Here is a 24,188-nt window from a genome sequence, read left to right on the forward strand (position 1 = left end):
TCAAGAAATGGTTCATGTACTGGTTGTCCAGAGTTTATTTCACAGTAACAGAAAGGTTACAATTTTCAATTACAAGAAAGCCATTTCAACAAGACTTATTTCTATAAACAAATATAAAATCAAGATGTTACCTTAACTGTGAATTTCTACAACTTAGGGAAAAAGAAAGCCAAATTAAATTTGTTTATAAAATATCCCAGCCTAAACATATGGCTTTATTAACATCCTATACAATACATTCTTAAAACTATATTCATTTTGAGTGTCAATAGCACCTATTTATAAAAAGATGCATTTTGCAGTTTAATGAAGTGCAATACACCTCACTAAGGCAAACATTTAATTAACAGATCTAGAATAACAAGTTAGAGTACTGTACTCCTTCAGCAATTCACTGCATTGACATTGTACAATACTTAAGGGAAAAATAAAGGCTACATCCTATCAGGGTAAAATGAAGCCATTGTTTTTTTCCTTTGATGCAGCATTTACGCTGTAATATACATACAATATAATTAATATTTATCAGCAAGTTGGCAATTAAGTATTTCATCTAATACTGGATATCAAATTTTGATTTGACAAAATGTTACGTGTCTATAATTTCAAAGTGAACTAAATGTGTATCTTATTGGAGTACTACCATTTTTATTTCAGTAGTTTCACACAAGTTGATAAAACATGAATCTAGTCTAGTAAATCAAAACATCTATTTTCACTACTGCTTAATAGAACATATCTATTCCATTAGAAATACTTTTTAGCAGACCAACTTCTGTTAAAGCAAGGATCTGAAAAAAATTCACACATTGCCAGAAAAATGACAGATTGCCTTCTGCTGCAAGCTATAATTTATATTGAAAACTATTCTCCAGTATAAACAGGACAAGCACTCAGGAGAGTCACACTGGTTTCATATTGAAATCCTGTGCACACCAGCTCTTACAGAGGTCCTCAGCACGGAAATATCTTTGAAGGAAGGCTGAGTACAGAAGCATTCACTACTGTTTAAGGGCTGAATTCTATTCAGCAGAATTAAATGGTAAAGCTGTTCCTGAAATGCATTGTATAAAATGCATTGTATGCAATGTAGAAATCCATTTCTACAAATGGAAAGGTGGCTTGTTTCAGTTCTTCATTCAAACTCTCACCTAGCACACAGCAAGTTAGGGAGACTGCTAAGAACAGTCAAACCTACTATTCTTTCATTTGAAATCTAAACTTGTGCAGACCAGGAACCACTTTACTGCCCAATTCTGCTGGTATATAGATGGCCCTGAGGCTACAGAAAGTCCAGGAAGGCTCAAGGAATGTGATATACAAAGCTAGATAGGAGAAGTACTTACAGTCACATTACAAACATCCTTGGAACACTGTAACATCTGTAACTTAATAAATGCTTGTCTTCATGCACATATGACTGTGTTGGATTGTATTCCTACGCTTGGATTATATGCATAAAGAAGAGAGATAATAGAAGAAACCCCAGAAGCTGTAATTTCAACATCATTAAGAATAAGATATGTATCAGCAGTGTAATGCCAAGACAATTAGCAAAATAGTGGAACTTCAGTGAGGGGAAATGTCCAAACTTTTCTACATATTTGATTTGCACTACCACCAAATCTGCAATACTGCTTCTGAATACATTACATGAAAATTTTTGAAGCTGGCTATACAAGTTACTTAGGAAGCTTCAAATTTTATTTGTATATGTATAGATTAAAATGCAATAAGGTTTGGCAGGTTGAGCAAGGGAGAATATTTTATTTCTCAAATATTTGCCATAACTTTGGGATGTGAGAAAGATACTAGTCTAACAAAGACTTGAAGTCTGAAACATTTTAAAACAAAAAAGTCACACTGTTGTGCTAAGTGTGCAAAGAAAAATGAGTCCAATGACTTCTAGATCCACTTGTCTATTACATCCGTAGTTGTACCACAGCACATTCCTGCTTTTGCTATAGCAGAAGAAAGCAATTTACAATAAATTGTTCATAAAATATATTATTTTACTTTTAATTCAGAAATTTTACAAGGCTACTTAAGGGGATTTGAGAGCTTAAGTTTTGCAATACTTTAGGAGAGCTTATGCTAGGAATTCATTGTATTAAAGATTTATATTAAAATCATATTAAGTGCAGTTGAGTGGGAATTTGACTTAAGAGATCAGGTGCTTTAAGTTTTCAAAGTAGCCTGACACACAGGGAGGTGATAATACTGTATTTCATCAATGTGCAGGAATAATTAAAGACTGGGCAACAGTCTTCCCTTGCTCATGCAATAATATTGATTAAACGTGATCTTTAAGTATATATACTTATCCTACCACTGCATGCTTACTCAGTTTTACATACTGCATATTGTATGTATAATACATTAATGCCAATTTTGCAAGCAGTAATAAAACAGGTCTGGAACATAAACCGTTCTCATTTAAACAATTATTTTAAAGAAGAGGTATTCAGTTATCAAGAGACAAATGTAAATTTGGAACAATCAAGCATGGAGGAGTATACCTAATTATATTCTAACATGCTTTTCCTCTGCCTTGCATCTACACTGCGGCCAGTGAAGTTTGAGCGGCCAGTGAAGTAAGAGCATTACTTCTCAAAGTTATATGATTTATTCATTGCAATACAGTTAACACTGTAGGCACAGAAATACTTTAGAAATGGCTGCATGAAAAGAAAGAATTTAGTACAGGTGACAACTGCTGCTGGTGTATTTAACAAAAGGTTTCTCACATAGTTTCAGTCAATTGGAGGTAGTTGCTTGTCAATAAACTGCTTCACATCCATCATTTCCTGTTAAGGGATAAAAAACAGTGATCTGGTTTAATTACGCATATTGCAGGAATCAATACACAATAAAACCAAGCATATGGCTGGATTCCTTACAATGCAAAGTCATTCTTAGCCTGGAAAGCATTGATTCTTTTCCATTCAACCAAACTTAAAACACAAACTGTCATTTTATGGTACTAAAAAAGAAGTCCCACATACAGTCAGCCTGCCATTGTACCCGCATCGTTTTGGACGAAGAGTCTTTCCAAACTGAGTGTTGTGACACGTTAGTGTGTTGGCTGCAGTGTGTAGGTGTGTCACACAAACACTTCCCACGCTCCTTCCAGGGCTGGAAGTGGTCAGTTTACCCTCCGGTAATCAGTAAAAAACTGATTTACTGTGTTGCAAAATGATGCATGTCTAAAAAGTGTGTCACCAACATGAAAATTTTGGAAAGCATTGCTCTAGCCTGTGAGCCCCATTGAACTTACCGGGACTTATTTCTGAGTACAGATTTATGACTGCATTGCATATAATGCCAGCAGGTTCCATGCTAAGGAAGTTAGAATTATGTTCCAAAATACTGGATATTTAGTTGGTTCAATTCACTATACCTGAAAATGTGATATTACTTAGAAAGAAGTGCAGGACAATGTTAAGTCTATTACAGTTGTATCCTATCCTTCAATTGTATCTATTGAATGAGTTTTTAAAATGTTTAATAACTTTCAACTAGTTCTTGAAAATAAAATTATATCGTTACAATTGTTTCAAGGCCTTATATACTAGTATGGCTTAAATGGAAAACAAAGAAACAGAACATCACTTCAGATGACATCAGTATTTTGCAGAACAATTACCTCAATACACGAGCTATGCACCATGCCCGAGTAAGTTTTAAAACTTATGTTGCCAGGATTTAACATAGTCTTTAGTGTCTCAGAAGTGACAGAACCAAACATAAGCGGAACTAAAGGATCGCGGTCACCATGGCACTGGAAAATGGGAATGTCTCTGTTGACACAGTTGATAGGACCCTGTCAAAAGGCAATATGTTAGAACATTAAGAGGTGAAAGGTATGCACAACTTTTATTTTAGCCCTCCGAGCAGTTCACCATCCCTTTCATCTCATTGCTCTATGACATAGGTTAGTCTGAGTCACAGTGGCTAGGTCAGCATCATGAAGTCAATTTTGTGGCTGGATGGGAAAAGGAATCTGGAAGGCACCCCACTGGCTAAGCCTCTCATACTAACACTTTAAGGAAAATAGCCTTTTCATGTGCTGTTCTAGTGAAAGGTCCTGAAGAAACATCCAGCTGATATCACAATACCTTCTTTAGAAATGCATGAAACCTGTTTTAAGTTCTTGGGTTCATGAAATACTGTTTATATTTTTCTATAGTCAAGATCTAAGAAGAGAAATGGACCAAACAGAATGCTCTTTAACTTGCTGTAAGCTGCCTTTATCACTGACTGTGATAATTATGCCTCTCTGTCATGAGAACTGAATGCAGAAATATAAATGGAAAGCTTTTTGAATATAACCAACCTCAGTTCTTTTGAATTTTAGAACAGCAGTACACTACCTGTGGAAATGAGGTCCGCAGCGGAAGCCAACAGCTGAGTGCTACAATACCCCCCAGCTTCTGATTTGTTGTGAGAGCTGTGTACAGCGATAAAGCTCCTCCCTAGTGAAACCAAAAGAGCACTCATTACTGCAATTACATATTAAAATATGCACACTGAAAATGCTGCATTTCAGCTAGGCTTCCTTACCAATGTTTAGAAACTGGTCAAACAGCACATCTGCATTTTTATATACTTGAATCATAAGCTCATAGATCTTTACATTAATGGTTCTCAAAACACAAGGCAGACCTCCTTGAGGCAATATGTTCTCCCACTACCCCAACTCTCTTCAAGTGTGTGCTGTATTTGAATCTTTCACTTCCAATCCTTGGGCTGATTGTAAAACATTTGTTTTCCTATGGGCACTTCTACAAGGACCTGGAAGGATGTTGGAGTTCAGGTGGCCCAACTCCTTTCCTTTCATTTGGATAAAAATGAGCAAAGTGGCTGGGTTTTGGGACACTACTGAGGAGGTACAAAGGGGTCTGTGAAACTATTTTTTGTAAAACTGTATTTTAAAAATAGCAAATCTGTCTTTGTTACAGCTTGCTCTAGGCAGTCTCTGCTGTACAGCAAACGCAACCATACTAACTCCCATGCGCAAGATCCATACTTAATTAAGCATATTAGTCCTTTATGATAGCTTGAGCTCCAAGGGACCACTTCATCTCCTGTACCTCATGCTGTTAACCTAGAAATTATAACGTTTACAAGCCAAGTAAAAATAATCGACATATATTCTTCAGTGGTTGCTCCACAGATTGTGCATTCCTGTATCAGAGTGCATGCCAAGATCAGAACATTCTCTAAAAGGTCTGCAAGGTATATTTCAGGTAGAACTATCAGTGCCAAGAACATATGGAACTTTTATTTTTAGCATATTTTATGAGTTTGAAAATTGCTGCTCAACCTGAGCTTTGAGGAAAGGTAAATAGGAGGCTCCAGGAAAACTATGCTGCCAAATGCTAAGCAACTATGATGAACATAGGCACAAGAAAATGTCACTAAAAATGTGATGTGGGTCTTTTGAAGGTCACAGAAAAAAATGGTAAGTGCAAAAACTATCTAGATTCTGTGTTATACAGTAATAATAGCAGGTGTGTCATACTGTAAAAGTCACTTTCAACTTACACAGAAATAGTGCTAGATGTAAAAAAAGTAATTGGCTTTACCTGAGAAAATCCTCCCAAAATTATTCGGTTTGAGGGTATTCCATTCCTTACTTCTTGCTCAATAAGTGCTTTCACTGCAACCATAAAAAGCTAACTGTTAATGGTCATCACAAAAAAGTAGACAATTGACTGTCATGGAGAGAGCCACTGTGGGGCCAACAGGTAAAGATGAGACATTTATCCAATTATCCAGCCACAGGCATGGCTACAGATAATGAGATCAGAATCTTCTCTCTTGCTAGGCATATAAAGCCTCACCTAAAAGACTACCTCAGGACGAGGTAAAATAGGCAAAGGTTTAAATTGAAATACTTTATTGTCTCTTGTACAACTTGTATACAGTAAGATCACACGGGCACCCCCCACTCAGCTCTCTTAGTCTTAATTCCCCTCGTTTACTGACGCACACCCACCAAACCCGAAAGTCAGTTGCCCTGTTGTTATCTTTTCATTCGGCAGCCTAACAGCCCATGGATAGAAGCTGTTCTTTACCCTGTTGGTGCGACTAATCATGCTTCTATATCTTCTGCCTGAGGGCAGGAGATCAAGAAAGTGCCGGCCAGGGTATAAATCATCCCTGAGAATTTTCCTCACTCTCCTGAGGCAACGTTCTTCCGCTATTTCATCCAGTGAATTCACGGGACAGCCCATAATACACTCCTAGCACTCAGTGAAATTCTACTGATTCTTAGGTGACAAATATGACTCCATCTACCCTAAAGTTATGGTCCAAGACACCTTCAAGAGGGTGAGCCATTTTCCCATGCCTTTCCACTTTGTCTGCTTACCTGTACAGTATATACCAATTTTTAACCCAAGGCTCCCAAAGCAGTGAACTATATATATTAATACAAATAAAATATATAGTAAGCGCAGTTGATCAAAACAAAACTGCATAAGAATTGAGCCCCAAATACAGATCATGTAATAGGATTTGATTATGACTAGGTGGAGTGCATTGGAGGTTGCAGAAATCTCCCATTCTACTTTGGTTAGTTGTGGGAGCAAAGAAGTAATCAAAACCACCTTGTTAGGGTTTCTTCTCAAGTTCAGATTAGTGGTACCTCTGGATGCGAACAGGATCCATTCCGGAGCCCTGTTCGCATCCTGAAACAAACGCAACCTGCGTCATTTTGAGCGTCTGCGCATGCGCGAGTGGCAAAACCCGGAAGTAACGCACTCCGTCACTGCAGAGCGCAACCCAAAAATACTTAACCTGAAGCTACTTCAACCCGAGGTATGACTGTACTTTAAGCTATTTGTCTGAATCCTACCTATTTGTCTGCAACATAAATGATGCAATTGCAAGTAGAAAAGGGGAGAATGAAGAGAGGTGAGAAATAGGAATAGTATTCAAAAAGTTGAGTGACATAATGGGATACAGCCCCTGTCCTGACTACAATGCCACAATGTGGCAACACCCATTCTATTAAGATTGTAGTCATTCTGTGGTTTGGATCAGAATAGGAATAGGGGCCCATTTTTCCTCAGAGGACTGAATTCTGCGAAGGCCCAAAATGTGCAGGGTGACCATACACATAGCTTTTGTGCCATGCACTAAAAAAGTGGCTCCATTTCTCACCGTACAACACAGAAACATAGCAAGCTGCCCATGAAGATGTAGTTAAATACCAGTTGCTCGGAAGCACAAGAAGAGAAACCACTGTTGCGCTCATGTCCTGCTTATGGGCTTCCCAAAGGCATCTGGCTGGCAGCTGAGAGAACAGGATGCTGGACTAGATGGGTCTGATCAAAAAAGCTCTGCTCATGCAGTGAGCATAACATTGTTATAGATAGAACATACCATTCTCTGATGCTTGCTTAATCCCAGCTTCATCTTCCTGTGAATCTGGAGCGAGGCCAATGATATCAAACCTTAAATGAAACAATGTAGATAAATTTAGTGGGAAAGGTTTTAAAGCACTACCTGGCTTTATATTTATTTATTTATTTATTTATTATTGCACAATCAGGAAGTGATTAAAAAATGTAATCCATAGTATTAGCAGAATAAAGCCTTTTTCTTTATGCTGTAATAAAAAGGGTGACAAAACCTTTGGTACTGAAAGTCTATGTTTCTAAACTCTTACAGATAATCTAAGTGCTGAACTGTCATAGGTCAGATGAGGACTTGAGAAACAGCCTCTTCCAAGGAAAGCAAGCAAGGCAGCAGCTGGACAAGAACTAAAAGCTTACATGGGCTATAGCAGGTTTAGTCAATGTGTTGCTGCAGATGTTTATGAACTACAACTGCCATCATTCCTGATCATTTGTGATGCTGGCTAGAGGTGATGGGAGTTAGGCACCAACAGCACTTGAACTACCACTCAGCTACAGGAACAGCAGAAGTTGTATCAAGACAAATAAATTGAGTGAGTAAAGGTTTTAGGAGACTATGGTGTAGCAAGCTTAAAGGTTAGGTGACATAGTCAACAGTAGATTGAAATACAGAAACCTGAGGGGGAAATAGCCAGAGTATGTACAGGCATGAAAGACAGCCAAGGAAAGAAGAGGACAAATGAACAGGCATAGAAAACCTTACACAGGGTCTTAGGGATCAAAGCTGAATGCTTCTGGCAGGAAGGGATTGTTAGGGAGAAACAACAGTGACTGCAAAGAATTGTGGCTAAATGAATGCAGGACATAGATCAAGAATTTGAGGAAACAGTTTGATGGATGGAGTTGAAGAAGGGAGAGGCAAGCAAAAGGTAGGGTTAGCTATACTGGTCACTTTTTCTGGTAATATGTCTGAGCTTTTAAGCACTTTTGTGAACGATTATAAAATGATATAGCTTTTCTGCCACTAAATCTGTGTGTAGGAAAGAAAGCTGCCTGTCATCCAGCTTTTAAAAGTCTTAGAGCTCCAATGTAGGCAACTCTTAACATGAACATGAGCGTTGAAACAAACCACAGATCAGATCCAAACCAGAGAAGGTTACTGTGTCTTTATGATAGGCATAAAAGGCACATTTATGATTGAAACTAAACAGCAACATGTGCTATACAGGAGGAATACAAAGCAAACTCTGAACAAGGCCATGTGTCAGTACCCAAATTCATGTGAATGAAAGGAAACACTGGCATAATGGGCAGCAATATGTCTGACTATGTGCTCCAGGCATCCCCAACCTTCGACCCTCCAGATGTTTTGGACTACAATTCCCATCATCCCTGACCACTGGTCCTGTTAGCTAGGGATCATGGGAGTTATAGGCCAAAACATCTGGAGGGCCGCAGGTTGGGGATGTCTGTGCTACACTAAACTTAGGTCTCTTCCTCTTTATGAGCTGCAGTCCACAGAAAAGACACAACTGTGACCATGGTGCATTATATCATACATTATGTGAAATTAAGGTGACTATAGGTTCAATCAGTTTTTATTGCATCCATATCCCTTCCTCATTTTACTATGTAGTGACCAAAATCAATCTCCTCTCCTCTGTCTCCTTCAATATTCCTCCATTTGGAATAAATAACATTGTATGTTCAGGGACAGAGAATGCAACAAACCTAAAAAAAAGATTGCAAACTATTGCAAATCCACTACTTACCAAGAAGGCATAGCCATGTTCATGTTTAAAGAAACTGGCATAACTGGCCTGGAAATTGGGGAGAAATATTTTTTTTAATTAGCAAAAACATTCAAAACAATCATTTTCATGTGTTTCTGTAATATGTAAAAGGTACCATCACTAACTCCTGATAAGATCATATCACAATAGGCAGATCTCCTTAGAGAGAAACTTTGTAACTGGCCAAGACAGGAAATGAAATTTTCTGACCCTCTTACCCCTGCTCAAATACCTGTCATGTCTTGGTCAACAAATATGGTGTCCCATCACAATTAGTGCTATGTGAATGCTATGTGAATCATGTACATTTCTCCACCTGTGCTCACTGACCCACTGGAAGCCAATAGATTATTTCCTGGTATTTAACACATTCTGTTTTCCTGTGTTCCTTCTGTCATGAAATAAAATACATGTTATGGACCTATTCCTTCCTACCTTTTCAACCTGCCAGTTCCTAAATAAGACTAATACTGAGCATTTTTATCCAAGACTTGGGCATAAAGGGCTTTTTTCCATTCCTGAAATATTTTATCTTGGTTGGCTTACTTGGACAACGCAGTATAATACATAACTTAGGATTCACCATGAAGATTTTGTGTGTTTGGGACCCACCTTCAGCCCCACCCCTTCATTGAAGTCATACTCCTTGTTTTGCAGTTCTGTCAAGTGGTACTTCCCAGGTGGTCCCAAGCCACCATTTGGGAATCAGTGTCCTATAATAAAAAAACCGTACATACTTATAAGATACATGGCAAAGCATGGACTGAATGTGGGATATTGAAGATTCTATCACTTTAAGTCATAAGCTTAATGACTTCATTTATAGCTCATGTTCTCTTTGAAATTCATTTTTGTGTACCTGAGAATGATCAAAGCATGGTTTTTTCAGGCTCACACCTAAATTACCTCACTATTTCTTCAGTCTCTCTCTAAAGTGTCATGCTGCACTCTGCACCACAACCTGTACAATGCCTCAAGTTATTTAAGGATATTCCACAGGAGAGGAAATTCTAATGTAATCCAGAGCCCCTGTAATGATAAAACCTAAAAATGTTTCAGAAGGAAGCCTCTAGGCGCCTGCATTTCCCTGCTACCTTGTATTTCTTATTGTTGCACCATACTGTTAGCCACTCTGTGCTCCCACTGGGAGAAAGGGTGGGGTATACGGAAACAAGTAAATAATACAGCTGGGGAATCTCTTGGATGCATGCTGTTGAGCCCCACAAGCAGATTTCTGCAGCCATTTGGTCATCTCAAGCAGCTAGAAATTCTAGATGCAGGTAACCAAGGATTTGACTTCTTGTCTGTAACACTGGATGTGTGATGGAAGGATCACAATTCAAAGACAAAACAGACAAGTGAAAGGAAATTGTCTGTCACTGCTTGCTTGTTGGAAACTGCTACTCACTACTATCAAACAAGCAAGTGGTTGGCACATGAAAAATCTCCAAATGACCAAACTATTAATCAGAGAATTAAAACTGTGCCTTTATGCTGTGTGCAATTAATTAACTGAAATCATGGAAATATGCTTAATAGATGTGAATATTTAATTTTAAGAAGAACCAAAAAGCTGAATGTATAGCAACTCCTTGTTTCTCAAAGAAAACCTTCAGGCTGTCTGTTACAAAACATGTAATTGCCATCTAATTTTGAAAATGGGGTTGGGGGAAGAACAGTAACCAAAAAGGATTAATATACTTACGCATGTGGGCAAATATACTTTATGTGTGGGCTTCTGATTCCTGCAAATGCTTCTGCCCACCCATGCCTATTAAAATACAGACAAAACAAAAACAAAAAGCTCGTCATTTAAAATCTTCCAGTTCATTTAAATATACCTATCTAAAGTCATTACTTATGTCATAATTTAACCACCCTCTTTTTTTGTATATAAAACCCAACACTTAAAAGGAGGGTCCATTTCTATCAGGATTTTTTTAAAAAATTGATTTAATCAGATTTCCAATTCTTCAATGTTTAGATCAGTATTATTTTGCAGTTTATGCTGACTACAAGGTGAAGACTTCAAGACTGAAAATAAATAAGACAGTAATATAAAGCAAAAATTATTGCTACAACCAGTTCAACTGCACATTTGTTAATTAAATATTAATTTCAATATGTAACTTTAAGCATCCAAAGATGGCAGTCCTGAGCAGACTTACTTGTTCCAGTAAGCCCCACTGGAACAAATAGACATTGAATTGAAGTGTATAAAATAATTACTTCTGTAGGGAGGAGCTTTAAGGAAGCACAATGTGAAAGAAAAATATTAGAAGAGGAATCCTGTTTTTCTTTTCTAGACTAATTTCCAGCCATTAACTTAAATCAGGTGACAACCTGCATGTAAGTTTAAAAGGCTACATTCCATGGCACTATTTAAACCACTAAACACATTCTAACCTGAATCTTTACACCCCAAACCATACATAGATTCCTTCCCTAGGCAGGAAAACAGGGGAAAATGAATGGTGATGGGGGGAAGCCCAGCCACCAACCAGGGACCCTTGGAATAACAGGATCAATGTTGGGAGTGGGGAGGATGTTATTTCTGCCACCCAAGTTGTTCCTGGAGACCTATGCTTTTCCCACCCTCCCTCTCCCTACGCAGGTCGATGAAGAGATTACACTCTCCCAAGGAGAACAAAAATGAAGGTGCATATTGGGAAGTGTTGCCCAATAAATAAACAAATAGTCATGACTGTTTAGTCATTGAGAGAAAAATAAAGGATAAAACTCCTGGCCACCCTGAGCTCAAAAGTGGGGCAAGAAAGGAAATTGGGGTGCCAATCCAGTTCTACAGGATTAAGGCCACTCCCACTGATAATACTAACAATGCTATACTGTTGTTCCATGTGGCATGTGCAAGGGAAGTAAAATGCACAATTTTTTTAAAAACTATTAAAACTAGTCTGAAAAATCCCAGGATATAGTAATCCTGTTCAGAAGTAATGGTTGAGCACTGCATGCACATAAGCCAGTAATAAGCTGTCATGAGGGGAGCTGATGTAGATTCGGCTGCAGTGAGAATTCAACACATAGCATATTCTCTTGTAAGCAGCAAGCTGCATTTTTAAAGGCTAAGATCATATAGCAAGCTAAATATTTCACTTACCCAGTATCTCCTAATCCATGAAGAAATATGACCTAGAAGTTAACAGCACATTAATTAGACAATTTATTTTAAAAAAATATTACATGGTACAAAGCTATCTACAGTGAGAATGCACCTAACTCTTCAGCAACTACCCACATACTTCCATTAAATCTTGACTCCACATGTAAATAAATAAAGGGAGCTCATGTGATAAGGACAGAAGAAGGATATAACTGTTGTTCTCAAACACCAGAAGTCATCTATACAGTAAGGCTTCTTTGACAAGCATAAACTCACAGCTGGTTCACATATTTTTGTATTTGGAGAAGAATATGAACAGTTGGTTGACAGTTCTAAGACTGCTTTTAATAACCATCTTGAAAACATATTCCATATGGCTAGAATTGGCTAGTATGTAAAGCTAGAATTCCCATAGCAGTGGAGTGCAGAGAAGTGGTTCAATTCCATCTATTTTGTATTCTATTTGCACCTTTAAGTTATAAGCAATATTTGATTGGAGGTTACTGGGTTTAATTCTTGTCTATTGGTATGTACAGTTGTCTATAGTGAAAGCATTTGTTGAAATGTATTTGGTAGTTGAACTGTGAACCACATTCACCTTGGGCACCTGCTTGAGGTTCACCTTTTTCTTTTTTCACAATGAATCCATCATGTATGTAAACAAGTCATTCAAAACTGCCTTAGCACGGCAGCTCCTCCATGCACTAACTATCAACCTGAGTACTGGACCACCATGTTGATCAGTTCCAACCTTGTGATTATGCCCATAGCACTGTGTGTTGTGTTCCTCTGACTTGGTGGGACTTCCAAAGAATCATGCACAGGACTGCATTGCACATATTTTAAAGATAAAAGAATTTGGGGTGGGGAAAACCAGTGCAGCAAGGCACACATAAACTGTTCAACATACAGAGCAGTCACCTCACAGATCACTGTGTGTGGTCCCTCCAATGCAAAAGCACCTATGAGAACCAAAACCCAATTTGTATTAAAGTTTGTGTGATCCTGTTCTGGTTTGACCTTGTAGTATGAGCTAGGTAGCAAGTTTCTGAGCTGGGAGCAAAGCCAGGAAGCTCAGAACCACTTGGCAAGAAGAAACTGCATGCTGGTTGATGCTCTGGTGGTTCCATTTTTACCTCTGCCCTCAAAATAGCAGTACAGAATCAAACTGGCCACTCATATGTCTTTGAAATAAATTGTTCTTGTTTCTTCCTTTCTTTCCTTATAATGAATGTTTGTTTATTTTGTCCTTTCATTGTGATGAGCCTTTCTATATTCCTTTTCCTTATAATTATTATGAGTCCTCAGGGATATAGGGCCCCACCAACCTAATTAGAAGTAGCTTGTGCTGTTCATCAAGTTATTCATTATAAATTCTCACCACCTAAGCAAATAAAATGCTTAGGTGGGACACTCCTGCATGGAAACTGACACTAAAATAACTCACTTAGCTCTACTTCGCGCTTCTGGTTATTCTGGTGCAAGTGTTCATATTCCAAACACTTTTGAAAGAGACAGCAAAAGGTGATGAAATGTTTTGTTGCAGCCAAGTCTCTCAACAAATGAGAGCATGTGCTGGCTTCCCAAAGCCTTCTCAGCAATTTATCCGATTGCCGTGACATTCAGTTGCGATTTTCCCACCTGCCCACACAGGATTTGACACCGAGGCCGTGAAATGCAAAGTATTTTTAATATTAACACAAGAAATTACTACTTAGGGCCTTGCTCATAAACTTGGATTAGCACCATCTGAGGCAAGGAAAGGACCCAAGCAGCTGCACGGTCTTAATTAAGATTTTCAAGCGCAACAATGCTTTGTTCGGCTCATATTGTGAAACCTGGCGGTATTCGATTCTGAGCTTGGCCAGATTTTGTTTTTCTTCCATGAAATGGGAGGAAGGGGAAGAGAACGCTGCTTGGTTTCTGCAAGAACTGCTTGCAGAATATGCATCTTTACCATATGTCAAAACCGCGCGTCTGTTCATACTGCGTACATAACATTCACCACACTTAAAAGAGTAAGCCCTGCTACCTCGAGCAAAACCCAAGACTTTTACCTACAAGGGGGCGGCGGCGACTGAGGTGCGGCTCAAGGGCATTACCGCCCAACGGGAGACAAGCGAGGGCGCCTGTCCAAAAGCCAGGCCAGGGGCAGGAGGCGAAGGGGGGGAGGTGCTTACGACAGTGCTGTGGGCCCTCCGACTCCAAAGCAAGTCGCGCTGCGTTCCGCGGGGCTTCCTCCCAAAGTGTCATTGAGTTTAGGAGTGCGACACCCAATACGCCTCCCCCCCCCCCCCGCCAGCCCCTGCCTGGTCAACTCTCCCCCCCCCCAAAAAAAGACCACCCCCTCATTACGAGAGGCGCCAGGCGCTGCCGCTCCTTCTTCACTCACCGCGGCGGTGGCCTTTCTGGCGGCCGGGACGATGGCTGGCAGCGGGGCAGACATGTTGTTGCCGCACATACACTGGACTCTCCGACCCGCAGGGTGGGCGGGGGGAGGCCGGTGAGAAACCGTCGCGGGAGGGAGGAGGAACGGGCGTGGCGGGGAAACGGATTGGAAGGAAGAAAACGGGGAGGAAGCTGGGCCGAGCCCGCCTTCCCCGCCTCCTACGTCAGCGGAGGCAAGCGAGCGCACGCCCGTGCGTGCCTTTCTCTTGCGTGTGGCGTCAGCAAGCGAGGGCGGCCGTTAGAAGGGGGGGGGGCCTCCCAAAAGCGTGTAGGCCTCTTCGGGTCGCTCGAGCGCCTGCTTTGTTTCTGTGGGATGGATTCGCACACGGGTGGTGGTGGCTTGTTTTTTTTATTAAAAAACGCACCACAACGGCTTCTGCTCAGCCTGCTTCTAGTTTGTTCTTGCCGCCGCTTTTTGTTTTCTTCTCTCAAAAGGATGGGGAACGGGGTTTCGACTTCGTGGCCCGAAGCCAGGAATGATGGGAGTTGTAGTCCAAGCAACTTCTGGAGGTTTACCGTCAGGTCCCTATCCCCCCCCTCCCCTCCCCTCCCCTCAGGTTTCCCCGCACCTGCTGTAGAGTGGCCGTAAAGAAAATGGAAAAGGCAAACCAAAAAAGCTTCAGAGATAAAAGAGGTACAGAAAAACATAACCAAAAGTCTTAGTTTTAATCTGCCATTGAAATCCAGAATATTGCCGTCCTACCACCAAAAGGAACAGCCCGGACACAGCTTGGATTCCTGCGTTTTAAAACTCTGGTCTTTATGTAAGAGTAATTTCAGAGGTTTTAAAACTGCCTCGGTAAAGTTTTTCAAGAGCAGCATATAAATAGACAGGGAGCTGCATTTGTATTGGAATTTGCACTGCAGAACTTTATTTTTATTTTTTTACAAACTTCAATGAAAATATTAAAAACATTTACCAAGCAGAGTGCTTCTTCCAAGACACTTAACATGTACAGATGTTAAGGCTGGTATGCAGTCATCTAAATGGCATCAAAATAAACCTGGGAAATCTTTTACATTACAGATTAAGCTCACATCCACAGGGCATACTGTAGGGCTGTTTTTAATGTTTAGAAACACGCAAATACAAAGATTTTTCGGGGGGCCCTCCCATACACAAAATAAGAGCACAAGTTCTTTATTTCTGTCTTGCTTCTGGGTGGGCTTGCTAATGCCCAGCACTCGGGGCAAAGCTTTGTGGCACAAATCCAGGGCCCAATCAGCAGAATGAGCAAGGTTGGTTTGTGTCATTTTGAAATAAGTGAATACTTTCCCATCTAAAGAGAAGTGGGATTAATAACATTTCAGGTGTAAACTTACTCTTCAGGACTGTTAAAGTGGTATAAAACCATCTGAGTGAGATTGTACCTTTCTGCATCTGGTGAAAGGGGCTTCACAGCAGTGGAGCTCTGAAATGCCACCCACCTCTTGAAATCCAGCTGACACCAACATTGGCTGGCTTTTTTGCTGCTAGCTAGACCTATTTCTTCATCCAGGCTTTTAATGATGTGGTTTCTTGACGCAGTAAGGCTGTAATTCTACCCCCCCCCCGCCCCTGTTTACCTGGGAGAAAGCCCAGCGGGATTACATCTGGGTAGACATTAGGAAGGATTTCAGCTGAGGCTACTGATTTTGTAGTATGGAGGTATGACTGACTTTCTATTTTCATTTTTTATTGGAATTGCATTGCTGTTTTCACTGGAATGGTTAGCTTGGTTTTATATTTAATGTACTCCACCCTAGAACCACTTGCGGTTCAGAAATGAAATAAATGATAGTGACAGCTGTTTTGCAGGAGACAATGTATTATTGTTGTTGTTGAATTTATATACCGCCCTATACCCAGGGGGTCTCAGGGCGGTTCACAGAATATAGTAAATGTAAAAATCCAAATGCAGCGCAGCTGTGATCTGGCAGCGGTGTCAGCGTGCTTCCGCCTGCAACAGAAGCGAAGTCTGGAACCGTTGTCCTTCAAACTGAGATGTGATGCCCATTCCATTGAATTCAGACATGTTGTGCTTCCCCTCTCTCAAAACAATGGATAATAATAATAATAATAATAATAATAATAATAATAATAATAATAATAATAAAATAAATAAAGAAAGAAAGAAAGAAAGAAAGAAAGGATTAAAAATACATGAAAACATCAGTCATTAAAAACTTTCCTAAACAGGGCTGCCTTCAGATGTCTTCTAAGGTTCAGTTACTTGTTTATTTCTTTGACATCTGATGGGAGGGCGTTCCACAGGGTGGGCGAGATACCAAGACAAAACGAGGAACCGGGAGATGTGCCTCTCTATTATTTATTTTCTCTACAGCTACAGCATGGGGTTGATGGTTTTCTGCGCCGGCGCAGAGCCTGCTGATTGGTTCTCTCTCGTGGGCTCTCCTTCCTCCCGCCGCGCCGCCGCTTCCTCTCTCCTTCATTCACTGCCCTTCGCTCGCGCCGGGGAGCGATGGCAGCGCGGGCTGGAGGAGGCGGAGGGGGCCGCGCAAAGGCCTTGGAGCTGCTGCGGACCTTGCCCAGGGTCAGCCTCGCCAATCTACGGCCGAACGATGGCGCCCGGAGTCGGGTGAGTTGGAAGCTGGCAGGTGAGGAGGGAGGCCTTGGCTCCGCGGCTGCCTCGCCTGACGCTGCAGCGTTAGGCGGCCTCTGCGCTGCTAAGCGATTTTCCCTGCCTCCCCTCCCTTATTCAGTGCCGCCTGCCCTTTTTTTGATAGGATCACTGGTGTCTCTAAAGGGACCCAGAAGAAAGGAGGGGCACGTTTAGCTTATTTCCCGTAAGTGGCCCCCTTGTGTGACTTCATTTTCTGCACATGGTGGTGACAAAAGGATGCCTGTGTGCATGTTTTTACTGGACCCAGTCATATTGCATCTGAGTACAGTACACAATATTTTACCTAGAATCCTGTGGCATCTTAAAGTCTGCTCAGTTTATAGTGCATGATATTTACTAGGAATGAGCGTGCTTCATCTGAGGCATATGTAATTACAAATCTTACAGGTATATGTATATATACACACAAACTGATATTTAAAAAGTTGTGAGCAGTGTCTAATGCCCATATATTTCAGTCATAGTTTTTTAGCATTGTTACCCTATTCTGTCCAATTCCCATATTCTAAAAATACTGAAACACTAGGCTACGTAAACACTATACTTTCAAAGCACACACATATCCTAGGAGCTGTAATTTGTTAAGGTTGATAGGAATTGTAGCTCTGAGGGGTAAACTACACTTCCCAGTATTCAGGGGGTGGGCGTGCTTTAAATGTATGGTGTGTCACTTATGGGAGAGTAAAGCAGTTAGAATGCATGAAATCTGGGGAGGAATGATTTTTTTAATTGAAAAGGTGAAGTTTAATTTATGCTGCATTCATGATGCAAAATTCTTTATTCCAATTACTTCACGTTTTATATAAATAATAGTAGAAATGAATTGAATTAGTCTGTACGTGCAAGGAACAATATACTTTAAAAGTAAGCTGACACCAAAAGATGGAAATAATCTCTTGCTCACGAAATCTTATGCCACAATATGCTAGTTTGTCTTAATGCCATGGGACTTTTTGCTGCAATGGCTGGAGCTTTTCCAGTAGGAAGCATGATTTGTGGAATAACCGTTAGTCATTTTTTCTGTATGTAGCAGGGAACCCATTACAAGTTGTGGAATTTATTTTTAGACTATTATCCGACAGCTTCCATACCTCTGCCTCTTTCCTACTCACTTTTCTACACCACTCACCTTGCTGTGGATTATGCAAATTAATGGGGTTTTATTTTGTGGTGTGTTCCGAAAAGTCAGACCTTATTTCCTATACATGCTTACTCAGTATTAAGTATCACTGTATTCATTGGGGATTTTTTCCCAAGTATGTGTGCACAAGATTGTACAATCTTCTATGATTTTTTTTTTTAAGGGGGGTACCTGTGTCACAGAACTATTCTTTCACAAATAAACTGAATATGTGTTATGTAACTGATGTTTGGCTATTTCCTTTAGGAAAAGAGTCGGCGTGAAAAGTCTCAATGGAGGAAAACAACTCACAGAAGCCAATGGAAAAGAGGAACTCGTCCTCGATTAGGCTTTGAAGGAGGCCAAACTCCATTTTATCTAGTCATTCCAAAATATGGCTACAATAAAGGTCACCAGTAAGTTTGCTTCCATGATCATTTTCTTTTTAAAATGTCTGTAGTCAAAATTTATTGAAAGCACAATCCAAACTCCTAGCTGGGAACAGTGGGGTGGACTGCTGCATCCAGAGCCCTCCAGTTGTGACAGTGAAGACAGAAGGTGGGGGCAGGAGGTAATTTAAATTATTTTTGCTGCACCATCTCCAGACTGGTGTAGTTGAAGGACACAGATTGGGGCCATTGTTAGTAGCTGGAGCAGCTTTCAAAATCAATACACAGCACTATTTTAGGTCCATTAATTTCATGAGTCTACTCTGAGTATAACATACTTGGATGTAGCCCAGTGTATTTTTCATTTTTGGGGGGTGTCTTTTTAAAGTAAACCATGGTACAGTATCACTACATGCAGACATGTAGAAAAACCTAAAAGCGCTGCTGTTTAAAACACATGCATATATTTAAGAAGGTAAGGCAGAACAAAGATGAGATTTTTCACGTCTTCGCCTAAATTGTTGAGAAATGAAAAAGAAACTAATGATTTATTTTTCCAGCCTCTCACAGAGGAAAGAGGATTAGCAAAATGCTCTTTTGATTCAAATTACTATTTGTTCCACCATTCTCAAATCCCAAATCAGACCTGAGGTGCCTAGATAGAAGTAGGGGGTGTCTTGATGCGCCAGTCATAACAGGTGATGAGGTTGTGCATTGCACTCAACAGCAGTTTTAACAGTTAACAGTTTTAATCTGGCACTGTACTTGGTTGTGTACAGAAGTGAAATCAGTTGGTGCACAGCTTAATCTTTTGCAGCTAGAGTCAAGGAACACTGCTAATAATGCTATCAGCAACATGATAAAAGTAGATTGGAATCCTATTCTAAGGAAGGAACATGAAGCCAAATTTCTATGACAGTATGTGAATATTTGACATGTGCGGAGACCATCCATGGTCCGGAAAACCTACCTTGTTCATGCAAGAGATAGTGTGTATGGAGTGAGAATCTCTCCACCCCAGTTCAAGCGGCCCTTCGCTCATGCCTCATTGCAACCAATATGTTTTTTATTTTTAAAAAAACACAACAATGATAAAATTCAGTGGGATTGCTTTCCAGGTACGATTGGGATAGGGAACCTGGTATTTCCCAGAAGTTGTCGGATTCTCAGTAGTGTGGGATTAAAGGTACTATAGTCCAGCAACCTCCCTGTGATGGATATCTTGGGTTGCACCCTTTGCACTTAATCCAGTAGTAGAGCAGATTTCACTCACTTCGGTGAGACTTTCACAGGAGGAGCTTTGCAGTGCATTTTGTGCTTAGTATATTCTCATTAGTTCTGAAACTCTAAAACAGTTTTCCTTTGTTTGTACAGCCTCAGGCGCCAGTATCCGCCTCTCACTCTCAAAAGGCTACAGTACCTGATTGACTTAGGTAGAGTTGACCCCACACAACCAATAGACCTCACGCAGCTGGTAAATGCCAGAGGTGTAACAATACAGCAACACAAAAGAGATTATGGTATCCAACTTGTGGAGGAGGTAGGTCTGTAATGCATGATATTTTAAGCCATTTAGTTTTGGACATGCTCTGTTTTTTTTGTTTTTGTTTTAATAGATGAAGACAAGTAGGTATCACTCCACTAGAGAGCAGTATACATTATCAGATTGCTTGGTTTTGTTTTGCTGGGTAAGACACATTCTTAAATCAGATTATTTTAACAATGGAAAGCATGGAAAAACAGATGAAAGTTAAATCCTAGTTTGGTGAGTAGATGTTTGATCAAAATTCTTGGTGTCGTCAGGTCTTGCACACAAGTTTTTTAAATGTAACATAGATTCCAGAGATGAATGCAGCAAAGTGGGTGAACATTATAAAAATAAATTCAGAGTCCAAAGATGTAACTCATTCCTGGGCCATATGGCATTTTGGATTTGCAAAGCAAAAGCAATCTGCTTTTGAAACTCCAGAGAATTTCAAAATCTGTTTGTTGTATGTCAAAGGAGTCTACTTTTAAATAGCAGAAGAAAGCAGCCAAATGATTTTTTCTAGTCTTACAGCTGCTTCTGTGAAAACAAATATTGCATCCTGTCAGCTTGACTTGCTGGCGTGAATAGTTCAAAGCGAATAGGTTTTCAGTCTTTTTTATATGGAGATGTTTTTGATGAAATTCTACATTCTGTTGTAATGGCAAATGCTAAATAATTTCTGTAATTCTAATTATGAAAGGAAGTGGTGAACCCTACTGAGCATCAGTCTTGAGTGCAGCAGGATTGCTATTTCATATTTTCAACTGGGCTCCACAAAATAGCAGCTTAGAGCCTACCCCATGTTTCTCAAGACAAATCCCCAACTCTCAGGAGAGGATTTTTGAAGGGATACAAAGTGGAAGAAGGGATGGGAAAAATTCTTTCTGTTTGAGTTACACTGGTTTGGATACCAATATAAGGTATCCTTTGCTCTCTCTCTTTTGATGAAGAGTAATGAAAATTATGTTATATTCCATGCACTTAAACGTCTGAGACCCATAAAAGGTTTTACAGTTCTTTGCTGCACATTATAGAGCATGATAGCTGAATAATATGAGCCTGTTGATCTTTATGTGACCTAACCACTCTTCATGTGAACTTGTAGGGTGCCGATACATTTGCAGCAAAAATTAATATTGAAGTGCAGATAGCATCTGAACTCGCCATTGCTGCTATTGAAAGAAATGGTGGCGTTATTACTACAGCCTTCTATGATCCAAGGAGTGTGGGTAAGAATTCTCACTGCCTCTGTCTGTCCAAGTGTTCAGTATTTTCTGTTTCAGTGTTTATTTTCATCGCAGCTCTTTATCAGCATATACAGCTAGTCTTTTAGATGGTTCTTGAGGGCAACCCTTGCATTTTTCAGCAACAACAAAACTCAGAAATGAGCTATGAGCAGAATTTCACCTGCCATTTTAGCTGGGCTGATGTAAAGGGTTGGCATTCTTAGGCCTGCGTCTTGCTAGGGAGCTCATTCAAAAGCATGGATCCCCCCGCCCCTGCTGCTCTATCGCCTTTCTCTTGCTTCTTGAGTGAGCAGCAGCTGGAACAAGATGAGGAGGGAGCAGTACTTTTCTTGCCCTCTGAACAGTCATGCAGGCTGAACCCAAAAGAAAAGGGCAAATGAATGGCCGGCAGTTATCTGTCTGGAAATGGTTGTTATAGGTGACTTGTAAGCAACACAGATATGTTAGCTTACAAGGTGGGCTGACTGAGCACATCTTGCCCATAGACCCTTCCTAAACCTGGCACTGGCACTGCATGCTTTCCTCAACAGCATGTCTTTAAATAAACTGATGTTAAAATTGCATGAGGGTCTCTGTTGCTCCCCCCCCCCCCATCAACCTTTCACTTCATGTGTTTTGATTGCCTGCAAATCAGAGACCATTCCTCATTCAAATGAACTCCTGGATTTAGTCTATTGTGCCTCCATAATAGAATTCCAGGTGCTTCCCTTCCTGTGCTTTCCTTTTGCTATAGGAAAAGTAACTACTGCAAAAAGATCTTGCCTACTGCACTTTTTGCCCTTTTGGTCCTGTAGATTTATTGCTTTATGTGAAGACAAGTTCTATGTAGGCAGCTACTTAAGCTATTAGCAGGGTTGGGGAACAAGATCTTCCTCAGCCCTGTCAAATGTCACCTCTGAGGACATTACCTAAAGTTAACATTGCTTTTGATGTTAATATATAGAGAGGGCATTACAGTACCCTGTACTGTTTATGGCTTTAAAGATAAAAATATATATCCAAATTTAGACCAGAAACAAATGGATAGCCAATTAAGGTCATCCCGGATTAGTGCTTTATGAACTCTGTGGTCTGGTCCAGCCGTCTGCATTTCATTAAAATAAAAAATATTTTCGAAGGCTGTTCCATGTACAGCACAATGTGGTAAACTACTTGAGACATTAATAGGGCACATAAGACAGGGGCTAAACCATTTTATCACAAATGGGTGCAGTAGATTTGTCAGCCAGCGCTGGAGAACAATCCACCCCTGTTTAAAACTCTTGCTTTGGCAATAGAAGTACTTGCAAGCTATGGAGAGGAGTGTGATTCCTTGTCCAGCACAGGCATATTTCCCCATATCCAGATCAAGTGGCCCATTTGCCACCAGTAACTCAGTCTTGCCTGGATTCTGCTTCAGTGTGTTCACCGTCATCCAGGCAGTTTGGCCAGTTTCCCTATGGAAAATAAAGGGAACAGACTTCATATTCTCTGTGCTTGACGTCATATCCTCTAATTGCTATAGATGAATTCAATACAGAAATCTGTTGTTGTGTAAACCTAATAGGCCCAAATAAGTTAAGCGGCACCTTTTCCAGATTAATTCTGAATTTTGAATGTCATTCCTAAGAGATTTCCCCACTAGAGGTATAGCAGGTGTATATGGTTTGGGGCACTTTAAAAAATAAAATATTTATTTCTAAACCACCCTCCATCAGTTATGACATAGGGAGGTTTACAGTCAAACACCAAAGCATTACAACATTAACATTCAATCAATAATTTTAATCCAATTTATAACCATATAATCAGAGGAGCTGACAACATCTATCAATTTGTAGCTGGTCTCCTCTCCAAAGGCCTAGGAGGAAGAGGTAGGTCTTCAGCCAGTGCTTAAAATCCACTTAGAATCCTATGACTGTGTCAGTCTTACCTTCAAGGGAAGGGTGTTGCATAGATGGGGAGCCACCACAGAGAAGGCCCTATTCCTCACTCAGCAGCAGGATGTAAGCTAAAGAACACAATGTTCATACTACACCCACCTTTCGGCAATGAAATCACAAATGCCAGAGTAGCTAATACTGTATTTTTTTGTTCCATTATTTTGCACATAGGTATTCTTTGCAAGCCAGTGCCCTTTTTCCTACAAGGCAAGCCTATTCCAAAGCGAATGCTTCCTCCTGAAAATCTTGTCCGTTACTATACAGATCCTAGTAATCGTGGCTACCTGGCTGATCCATCGAAGATTTCAGAAGCAAGACTAGAGCTTTCCAAGAAATATGGTTATGTCTTACCAGATATTACAAAAGATGAACTCTTCCAAATGCTGAGCACACGCAAGGACCCCAGACAGATTTTCTTTGGCCTTGCTCCAGGTTGGGTGGTAAACATGCCAGAAAAGAAAATTCTGAAACCAACAGATGAGCGCTTGCTAAAATACTACAGCTCATGAATGCTCAGGTTGGAGGCAACTGTTAAAAGAACTCAATACACAAAACTGTATTGTCACTATTTTATATTAATACACAGCTAGTCACAGTACAAATAAAATAATAAAATGTTGACTGTATAA

General features: G+C 40.2%; 2 protein-coding genes across 2 annotated transcripts; one reads left to right on the plus strand and one right to left on the minus strand.

Moving 5' to 3' along the window:
- Positions 1-20: 20 nt before the first annotated feature.
- Positions 21-14,904, minus strand: LYPLA1 (lysophospholipase 1). Its single transcript, XM_081205212.1, has 9 exons — positions 14,674-14,904; positions 12,279-12,310; positions 10,866-10,931; positions 9,140-9,187; positions 7,393-7,463; positions 5,589-5,662; positions 4,374-4,475; positions 3,647-3,823; positions 21-2,807 (listed from the first exon to the last, which is right to left on the minus strand). The coding sequence occupies exons 1-9, from the start codon at positions 14,740-14,742 to the stop codon at positions 2,754-2,756; spliced, it is 693 nt and encodes a 230-aa protein (XP_081061338.1). The 5' UTR covers positions 14,743-14,904; the 3' UTR covers positions 21-2,753.
- MRPL15 (mitochondrial ribosomal protein L15) lies at positions 7,925-24,188 on the plus strand. Its single transcript, XM_081205092.1, has 6 exons — positions 7,925-8,296; positions 17,054-17,308; positions 18,741-18,889; positions 20,237-20,402; positions 21,496-21,619; positions 23,731-24,188. The coding sequence occupies exons 2-6, from the start codon at positions 17,192-17,194 to the stop codon at positions 24,066-24,068; spliced, it is 894 nt and encodes a 297-aa protein (XP_081061218.1). The 5' UTR covers positions 7,925-8,296; positions 17,054-17,191; the 3' UTR covers positions 24,069-24,188.

Source organism: Podarcis bocagei (genome assembly GCF_964188305.1).
Source record: "Podarcis bocagei genome assembly, chromosome: 8".
NCBI classification, from domain to species: Eukaryota; Metazoa; Chordata; class Lepidosauria; order Squamata; family Lacertidae; genus Podarcis; species Podarcis bocagei.